We start from the raw sequence: 9871 nt of genomic DNA, 5'->3' as shown, positions 1-9871 counted from the left end.
GCATATGAAGTTCCTGGGCCAGGGATCGAGCCACAGCCACTGCAGAAGTAACACAGGGGAAGTCCATCTGTACTCTTTTCTAATGAGCACATTTGAATAAGAGGTGCCCAAAGACAGCCAAGTCCCCATGACTACATTTCCCAGAGTTCCCTGGTGATTCAGACTCAGGGGGTGGAGCAGCTGAAAAGCTGGTGAGGACTCTTCCTGGGTTGGCCCTGGAAGTGGGAGGATCTCAGTTAGCCTGATTCCTGGTTGGGAGCTCCACGGAAGCTCGGAAGCTCGGTAAGTGACTCGTTTATGCTTTAAAATTGGGGCTTGATCCTATCTCAAATGTGAGTACAGAAGATTAGATAGTACACAGGTGTGAATTTCAGGTCACAAGCCAGGTCAGAAAGTTTTGTTGATACAGATCTGGAGTCCTTAGGCTGTAATTACTGTACAGGACGGGGGGGTAACAGACCCTGATTCAAACTGTCTGGGTTAGAGTCACAGCCACACCACATCCCAGATGTGAGGCAGGTCACTCAGCAGCTCTAAAAGTTGGTCGTGGAGTAGCTGTTCTGGTTCAGCGGTAACGAACCTGACTAGTATTCATGGGGACTGGGGTTCGATCCCTGGCCTTACTCAGTGGGTCAGGGATCTGGCATTGCTGTGGTTGTGGTGTAGGTAGCTGTACCTCAGATTCGACCCCTAACCTGGGAACTTCCATAAGCCGTGGGTGCAGCCCTACAAATGACAAAAAAAAAAAAAGTATATCAAAGAGAGCTAGTGTGCACAATGTGTGTTAGGGGACAGGATTTCCCTCCTGGATAATTGAAACAGTGATGCCCACCTTCTCTGTCCCCATCTGGGTGGGTCCCAAAGGGCTGAGTTAGTCCTGAGGGCAGCAAGTTTATGATCACTTCTCCTCCTGCATCAGCTGATCAGAAATTCTCTAATGATCCCAAAACGTCGAGGGCGGCTGGGGGTTGTGTTGTCTGCAAAGTTTAATTCTTTGGGGAAGTTTCATTGTGATGGGAGGAGGACCTGTAAGGGTTGGAGGACCTTAAGGAGGACCATTTATGGCTCCAGGAGCCATAAATGTTGAGAACTGGCAAACTGAGGACAACACTCCTTGAGCACAGATTCGAAAATTCCACAGGACAGAGGAGAATACAGAGGTGACAGCCCCAGAGGAAGGGATCCTGTGGGCCTCTCTGCTTTGGACTTTGCTCCCCTGCTCTGGCAAGATGCCCACAACAAAACCACGCCTGTTTGCCCTTTGATAAACTAAATTTCCCTTCCCCTAGGGCCTCATTTTAGTTTCTCAACCACAAAACAAACAGCTGACCCCACCCTCTCTCACTCAGAAGGAAGTGGTTAACTGTCAACTCCGTATATACCTGCATCCCACCCAGACCCTTTATTAGTTTAAAAAGTTCAGAGCCAACTTTAAAAATAGGCAGATTTCACCCACAAATCTGAGTTCATTCTTTCTCTCAGGAAGGCAAAAAAAAGAAGAGAAAGAAAGAAAGAGAAAGAAAGAAAGAAAGAAAGAAAGAAAGAAAGAAAGAAGAGAAGAAAGAGAAAAGAAAGAAAAGAAGAAAGAAAGAAGAAAGAGAGAGAGGAGAAAAAGAAGAAAGCGGAGAGCGAGAGAGAAGAAAAAGAAAGGGGGAGGGAGGGAGGAAGGAAGGAAGGAAAGGAAGGAGGAAGGAAGGGGAAGGAAGGAAGGAAGAGGAGACAGAGAGAGGGAAAGAGACAGAAAAAGAATGAGAGAGGGAGAGAGACGGAGAGAGGGAGGTGGAGATTCAGAACATCCCTCTGCCTGGGTTTCATTCCAACTGTCTTTGGCTGAAATAGCTGTTTTCCATGGATAGGGTCTCTGCTCTGCTCTGCAGGCCTTCAATGCACTAAGTACTGTGGAAGGATGGTCTGTGGGCACAGCTTATCCAGTAAGATCTTTTCCATCCAGAAAACCACTGGGCTGGCCACTTGCCCCAGGAGTGGGCTGAGCATCCTAAGAAAAGGGAAGGGAGGAATTCCTGTTGTGGCTCAGTGGATTAAGAACCCAACTAGTATCCATGTTCCAGGTTCCATCTCTGGCCTCACTCAATGGGTTAAGGATCCGGGTTGCCACAAGCTGAGGTTTAGGTTGCAGATGCAGCGGGATCTGGCGTTGCTGAGGCTGTGGTGTAGGCCAGCCCCTGCAGCCCCAATCAGCCTCTAACCTGGGAATTTCCATATGTCGCGGGTGCATCCCTAAAAAGAAAAAAGAAAAAAAAAGGAAGGGAAAGGAAAGAAAGGGAGAGGAAAAGAAAGTCACAGCACACAGAAAAGCCACTCAGAAATGCCTCTTAAAATTCTACTACTCATATTTTGGAATTAGAAGCGGTGGTGGCACAAAGTTGTGTAAATGACACTGAATGGTTCACTTTAAAAGGTTTCTTTTAAATCACACCCTTAAGGAACTCTTCCGTGTAAATGATCAAAATAACTGTGTTATTCATGTACTTTAGGCTTCAGGGAAGAGAAACTTACCTTAGCTATTATTCTGTGTGTGGGTGAATTAGTGGCCATAATTGTGTACTGGGGGGCGGGGTGGAAACCAACAGAAATCCAGTAATAGGAGCCATCATAGAAGTGGGTCACCCTAGGCCAAAGCAGTAGGCGACTCACAGGAGGGGCCAGCCGACTGAGGGTGTGGTTTTGCTCTAATGGGGCCCCGGGAACCAAGGCAATTAGCCAAGACTGACTGCTTCTTCCTGTGTTCCTTCAGCTGCTTCCCCTGTCTCCCAATCTTGTCTTTACCTCACAGTTTCTGCCTCTTTGTGAAGATGCCCTCAACTTGGACCTGACCTCTCCATTCTTGCATCATAAATAACGATTACACTAGGCTCCTGCTGTGTTGTCTCCTCTGAGTACTTCTGAATTTAAATACTTTTTTTTTTTTTTTTTTTGCTTTTTAGGGACACAACCATGGTGGCATAAGGAAGTTCCCAGGCTAGGAGTCAAATGGGAGCTGTAGCTATCAGCCACAGCCACAGCAATGCCAGAGCCAAGCTGTGTCTGCGACCTACAGCACAGCTCATGGCAACACTGGATCCTTAACCCATAGAGCGAGGTCAGGGGTCAAACCCATGTTCTCATGGATGCTAGTCCGGCTTGTTAACCACTGAGCCATAATGGGAATTCCCTGGATTTAAGTTCCTAAGAGAGGAATCTCATTAGTTAGCTCATCCTTTGCTTAAGGACCACACCTCAGGTCCTGGCCAGCCTGCAGATTCTCTGCAGCCTCTACATACCTGTCATCCAGCCAGCAAAGAGTGAGGAGAGGAGGGAACAAATGGTATAAAATGTGGATGCCTAAGGGCTGCCCTTTCCACAAAGATAGGAGTCCATGGACCAGGAGAGGGGACAGGAGTGACAAGCTGGATTACAAACATTTGTTGAATGAACAAATGAAGAAGCTGACAAATCAGGTATCCTGCCTGAGCACATTGTGCACATTTTTAATTTAATTTAATTTATTTCGTTTTATTTATTTTTCTTTTTAGGGCTGCATCTGCAGCATATGGTGTTTCCCAAGCTAGGAGTTCAATTGGAGCTGTAGTTGCTGGCCGATGCCACAGCCACAGCAACGCCAGATCCAAGCCGTGTCTGTGACCTCCACCATAGCTCACGGCAACACCAGATCCTCAACCTACTGAGCGAGGCCAGGGATCTAACCTATGTCCTCATGGATACCAGCTGGGTTCATTATCACTGAGACACAATGGGAATTCCAAATGCTGATTTTGAAAATCAGATTGCAAACCGGATTCTTCTGATTTTGAAAGATAAAATGTTTGTATGTGTATGAAAAAAATCTAACAAGATATATATGAACATATTTAACCATAATTTTCTCTAAGTGGCAGTTTGGAATAATTTAAATTTCTTCTTCAATCCTTCTGATGTACCTGCACTTATCCAACATTGAGTTTGTAGTGGTATTTTTTTTTATACTCAGGATAATAAAGCTATTTTTATTAGGGGGAAAATACATGGTTTATTTTGGCTGGTGCGAATTTCACATCAATTTTTAAAAACATGCTCCGTCATGGGAGAAATCCTGGCAGTTGGTATAGAAGATTCCACCTTTATCCAAAAGTATATTTGCGCTGCTTGTAGCCCTGAGAGTGGCGCCAGAATTTCCTCCTTTCCCTGGGCCTTTGTTTTACTTCCTCAAGCATAAAACAGAGGAGTCTATTCCTTACCTCGAAAAAACATTTTTGGTTTTCTGTTTTGAGTCCATTTTAAATGTTCTATCTCTTTGAGTACCTGCAAAGAATTTCTTTCCAGTTTGCAGTTTCTGTTTCTTTTTGAGCTAGTTGTCTTTTCCCCTATCTTTTGCATATTTATCGTTTTCTTCGGATCCCAGTTTCATTGAATATTTGCAATTCTGTTTTTTCCCCCATCCATGCATGTGTATAGTTCAGTTTCCACCTTTTATTTGTTTCTCGAATCTATTGTGACTGGTGAGATGTCTAGTGGGAGTGGAGCTTAGACTCCACATCCTTCTGGTGAAGATGATTGAGGACAAGAAACGTAGATGGCTGATCTGTATGTGGAAGGTTCTTCCTTTCTGGTGACACCATACATTAAGCACATTGCCTTATTTTTCTGCCCCAATATCCCCAATTATAATTTACACCTAAAGTAAGACCAGGAACTACCATTACCTACGAGACTATACTATATATATTAAATCTTTTAGATGCAATATGGGGCAAGAAACATATTTCACCCATCCTTGCTGATTGCATGGCAACTAATCAATCATCTGGTTTATTGTGCCTGAGCTCCCTCCTGATGAAGTCCATCCACTGTGTCCAGACTTAGACCCCACTAGTGTACTCCCAACAACAGCAAGAACTACTGCTCTTATTTTCAAGGAAGAATGCAATAAATTTTACTGCATTATATTATTATAATATCATATATGCCATATATGATATTATAATGCATCATATATTATGTTATATTATTTCTAGAGTTCAAGCCAGAAAGAAGTCTTCTGAATTAAAACTAGGAATTAATCTACACTGAGATGTGTTTTCTGAGATATTTCAGCCAATTCCCTAAGTGTGTTCACTCTAAATCCTTTTATTTTTTCCTTGTATTTATGGTTAAGTCCAAAAGAAGTGGTATATAAGGACACAGCTAAGGTCCAAGTCAATATATAAATTTTGTGGGGTTTCAATCAGTTTTATTCTGACAACTACTTTCTTGTAGTTCCATATTTCACCTTCTATCATAACTTTAGTAGTACACAATCTCTTATGTTTAGTTGTGGAATATACATGTTCGATTTGGTTGTAAAAGGTTGCTTCCATCCAGGCCCATGTATGGCTCCTTCTGAATGACTTGAAGTTACTACATTCTAATTTAACATTATATCTTTTAAAAAAGAAAGAGCAAAGAAAGAAACTTGAAAATAAAAAATAGTTTTTTTTTTAAAAAGTATAAATTAATTCCCAAGTAGAATAATGTTGGTTAATCCAGAAATGAAATGGCCCAGCATGTCCAAATCATATTCCTTTGGTTCTGCATCACCTGTGCTCCTTACTTGCCCAGTGCTGTTTCTGGATGTAAAGGCAGGAGAGGGTCTCCAGTGGTCTAAAGACCAATTATTTTCTCTGTGACTGAGTGGTAGAATGTTTAAGCTTGTGCAGGTAAAAGGGTACTGATGCATGAAAAGATGAGAAGACATGAAATAAGCTTAATATACTTGGGGTAGATCATGTGGTAGACATCAAGAACCAAGAAAGGAGTTCCCATTGTGGCTCAGCTGGTTAAGGATACGACATTGTCTCTGTGAGGATTCAGGTTCCATCCCTGTCCTCGTCCAATGGGTTAAGGATCCAGTATTGCCACGAGCTGTGGCATCAGGCTGCAGCTGCAGATCCAATTTGACCCCTGGACCAGGTACTTCCATATGCCACAGGTGTGGCCATAAAAAGAAAAATAAAATAAAAAAGAACAGAGAAAGTTGAAACACTAGCAAAATGGGAAAAAGGGCAGATCAAAAAAAAAAAAAAAAGAACTAGATGAATCTGAAAGAAGTGACATTAAGAAGGAGAGTAGAAATACGTAGCTTATCAGCAGCAACTTTGGAGCAGGATCCCTTGTAGCCTATCACTTCAGGCCATGTTGTCTTACTGGTGGTAATGCAACACTGCTATAATCAGTGTCCACACTGGATTAGGACTCTGGTAGCAGGGAACAGAGGACTTTTCTATATGAGATACAAAATGAATATTTTTTTCCTTTTTTTTTTTTTTTTTTTGATCATCTTACCAGAGTCAAGAGATAGCTTAAGACTTGATTGGAGTCTTTTCTCATCTTTCTTTCTTTTTTTTTTTTTTTTTTAGGGACACACCCAAAGCATATGGAGTTTTCCAGGCTAGGAGTGGGATCAGAGCGGTAGCTGCCAGCCCACACAACAGCCACAGCAATGCCAGATCCAGGCTACGTTTGCGACCTACACCACAGCTCATGGCAATGCCAGCATCCTTAACAACTGAGCGAGGCCAGGGATCAAACCCCCATCCTCATGGATACTAGTCGGGTTTGTTAACCACTGATCCACGATGGGAACTCCTCATCTTTCTTTCTCCTGCTTTTCATTCCTCAACTCAATAAATTATGTGTTGATATTATTATTCTTTGGCAAGTTCTCCAGAAGCTTTGAGCAAATATCCTACATCTTCTGGCTCTGCACCAGAAGCATCTTCTTAGGTTTCTGCAAAAATCCCTCAATAGAGCCTCATTGAACTGATTTGGGCCACACACTATCCATGAACAAAGCATCGGTCCTCGAGCGAAGGTGCTTTGACATGGTCCTGCCTGCATCACATGTCTATTCATTCAGCTCACCCTCTGTACAAACCAGACATATCAGTTTGACGATGGTGCACTTTGCCCAAACTGCAGCCTTCCACTAATGTCCTTGTCACAAGGAGTTCTCATCTCAGCGTAAAAGCCCAAAGGCTGGACCTCATCTCAATCCATGCTCCCTCTCACTCCCTGGCTCCCATCACCCTGGCTTCCTTGAATAGTCTTTGGACAATCTAGAAAGAGCCCACTTTAAGGCTTTTTTTTCAAATCTCTAGTCCTTCCAGAATGATCTCCCACACATGTAGACATGGCTCATTCTCTCACATCCTTAAAGTCATAGTGAGGCTTTCTATGCCCTCCTTATTGGAAATTGAAGCTCAGCCTGTGTACATCTTAACCTCCTTGTTTTCTTTATTTTTCCCCAGAACACTTATTATAACTTAAGAAATTGCATTTTTTTTGGCTTTTTTTTTAGGACATCTGCAGCATATGGAAATTCCCAGGCCAGGGGTCAAATGGAGCTGTAGCCACTGGCCTACACCATAGCCACAGCAACACCATATCCAAGCCACATCTGTGACCTACACCACAGCTCACAGCAATGAGCGAAGCCAAGGATCAAACTGAGTCCTCATGGTTACTGGTTGGGTTCATTTCGGCTAAGCCAAAATGGGAACTCCCAGAAATTGCACGTTTTAGTTATTCATTCAGTTCGCTCTGTGTCACATGAGCCCCTACTTAAATAAAAGATTTTTGAGGGCAAGTAACCACTACATCAGTAGCAGATACACAGTAGGTTGCCAGTAAATTATTTATTGAATAAATCAATAAATCAATGTATAAATGAATATAAATCTATCAGTGGGGAACTTTGGGTAAGGTTCATCTAAAAAAAAGAAATTGAATAGGTCAAGTACCATGAATACAATGTACTCTGTTACATAATTCTGTTTACATTAGGAACTGCTTGTAAATACTATTTTGATAGGTACCAATTTGAACCTCTCCTTATTAATCACCAGGAAAACTATATTTAAGCTATTTGTGTCACTCATCATGGAGTCTGGATTTCTAACACTCAAGCTGCCAAATTTCCTATGGAAAAAGAGATAATACTTGAAGTTCCCTTTGTGGCACAGCAGAAATGAATCTGATTAGGAACTATGAGGTAACAGGTTCGATCCCTGGCCTCCCTCAGTGGGTTAAGGATCTGGTACTTCCATGAGCTGCAGTGTAGGTCGCAGACACAGCTGGGATCCCGTGTTGCTGTGGCTGTGGTGTAGGATGGCAGCTACAGCTCCAACTGGACCCCTAGTCTGGAAACCTCCATATACCATGGGTGCGGCTATGGAAAAGACAAACAAAAAAAAAGAAAAAGAAAAAGCAATAATACTTGTCTTATAGGCATCTTAACTCTGTTAAGTGAACTTAAATGCATATGAAAGCCATTGATAAGCAAAAGCACAAAAAAAGCTTTTGATTACAGATATTTGTAACAATTCATGTTTACATATTTAAAATACTTTCGTTATCATTAGGCTAATCAAAGAAATATGTCTAATTTCTTAGGCTAATTACAAAAGTAATATATTTGTCTTTGTTTTGTTTCCCTTTGCCTTAGGGAATCATGAACATTGAAGCATACTTCAAAAGAATTGGTTATAAGAACTGGAAAAACAAACTGGACTTGGAGACACTAACCGACATTCTTCAGCACCAGATCCGAGCCATTCCCTTTGAGAACCTTAATATCCACTGTGGGGAAGCCATGGAACTGGACTTGGAGGCCATTTTTGATCAAATTGTGAGGAGGAACAGGGGTGGCTGGTGTCTCCAAGTCAATCATCTTCTGTACTGGGCTCTGACTACAATTGGTTTTGAGACCACAATATTGGGAGGACATGTTTACAACACTTTTGCCGACAAATACAGTAATGACATGATTCACCTCCTGCTGAAGGTGGCCATTGATGGCCGGGAATACATCGTAGATGCGGGGTTTGGACGTTCTTACCAGATGTGGCAGCCTCTAGAGTTAATTTCTGGGAAGGATCAGCCCCAGGTGCCTTGCATCTTCCGCTTGAGAGAAGAGGAAGGAATCTGGTACCTGGACCAAATCAGAAGAGAGCAGTACATTGCAAATGAAGAATTTCTTAATTCTGATCTCCTGGAAATGAATAACTATCGGAAAATCTACTCCTTTACTCTTAAAACTAGAACAATTGAAGATTTTGAGTCTGTGAATACATACCTTCAGGAATCTCCAGCATCTGTGTTTACAAGCAAGTCATTTTGTTCCTTGCAGACCCCAGAAGGAGTTCACTGTTTGGTGGGCTTTACCCTCACCTATAGGAGATTTAATTATAAGGACAATATGGACTTGGTAGAGTTTAAGACACTGAAAGTGGAAGAAATAGAAGAAGAGCTGAAAAGTATATTTAATATTTCGTTGGAGAAAAAGCTTGTACCCAAACATGGTGACAGATTTTTTACCATTTAGGAAAAAATGGTATCAATATGCTATCTGATGCTGTAACATTTTATTACAATTTAAACATCTTTTAAAGTAGAGAAAATGAAATAATAAACCTCTGTCTATCATTCAGTTTATCAACTATCACCTAGAGGCCTGTCATATTTTGTCAATATTCCCACATTATATTGAAGAAAATGCTAAACATCAAATAATTTCATCCTTAAAAAATATGGGCATATATATTAGATAACATTTAAAACACAACCATATACATTTTCAAAATTAATAATAGTAAATATGTTTTAAGGATGGCTTATTTTTTTTTCTTGAGAAAAAAATCAGTGATTTGTGCTAGAAAAACTTCTACTTTGATTGAATGTTAAATCTATAAAACATGTTTACCCATGTTCAGTAACTAGAACATTGAAGAAATCGTTTTTATTTAATTTAACCAGTATATATGCAATGTGTGATTTGTACAACATTGAAGAAATCGTTTTTATTTAATTCAACCAGTATATCTGCAATGTGTGATTT

General features: G+C 41.4%; 1 protein-coding gene across 1 annotated transcript; it reads left to right on the top strand.

Annotated features, from left to right (window-relative positions):
* Positions 1–220: 220 nt before the first annotated feature.
* Positions 221–9478, top strand: LOC125122882 (arylamine N-acetyltransferase 1). The gene is made up of 2 exons (XM_047771730.1): positions 221–282; positions 8480–9478. The coding sequence occupies exon 2, from the start codon at positions 8486–8488 to the stop codon at positions 9356–9358; it is 873 nt and encodes a 290-aa protein (XP_047627686.1). The 5' UTR covers positions 221–282; positions 8480–8485; the 3' UTR covers positions 9359–9478.
* Positions 9479–9871: the final 393 nt, after the last annotated feature.

This window comes from Phacochoerus africanus, chromosome 3 (genome assembly GCF_016906955.1).
Source record: "Phacochoerus africanus isolate WHEZ1 chromosome 3, ROS_Pafr_v1, whole genome shotgun sequence".
NCBI classification, from domain to species: Eukaryota; Metazoa; Chordata; class Mammalia; order Artiodactyla; family Suidae; genus Phacochoerus; species Phacochoerus africanus.
The sequence above is the reverse complement of the archived record's forward strand: the minus strand, read 5'-3'. Positions and strand labels throughout refer to the sequence as shown.

Bases quoted from the DNA above. Each gene is read 5' to 3' on its own strand.
- LOC125122882 (XM_047771730.1), top strand. From the start codon at position 8,486: ATGAACATTGAAGCATACTTCAAAAGAATTGGTTATAAGAACTGGAAA.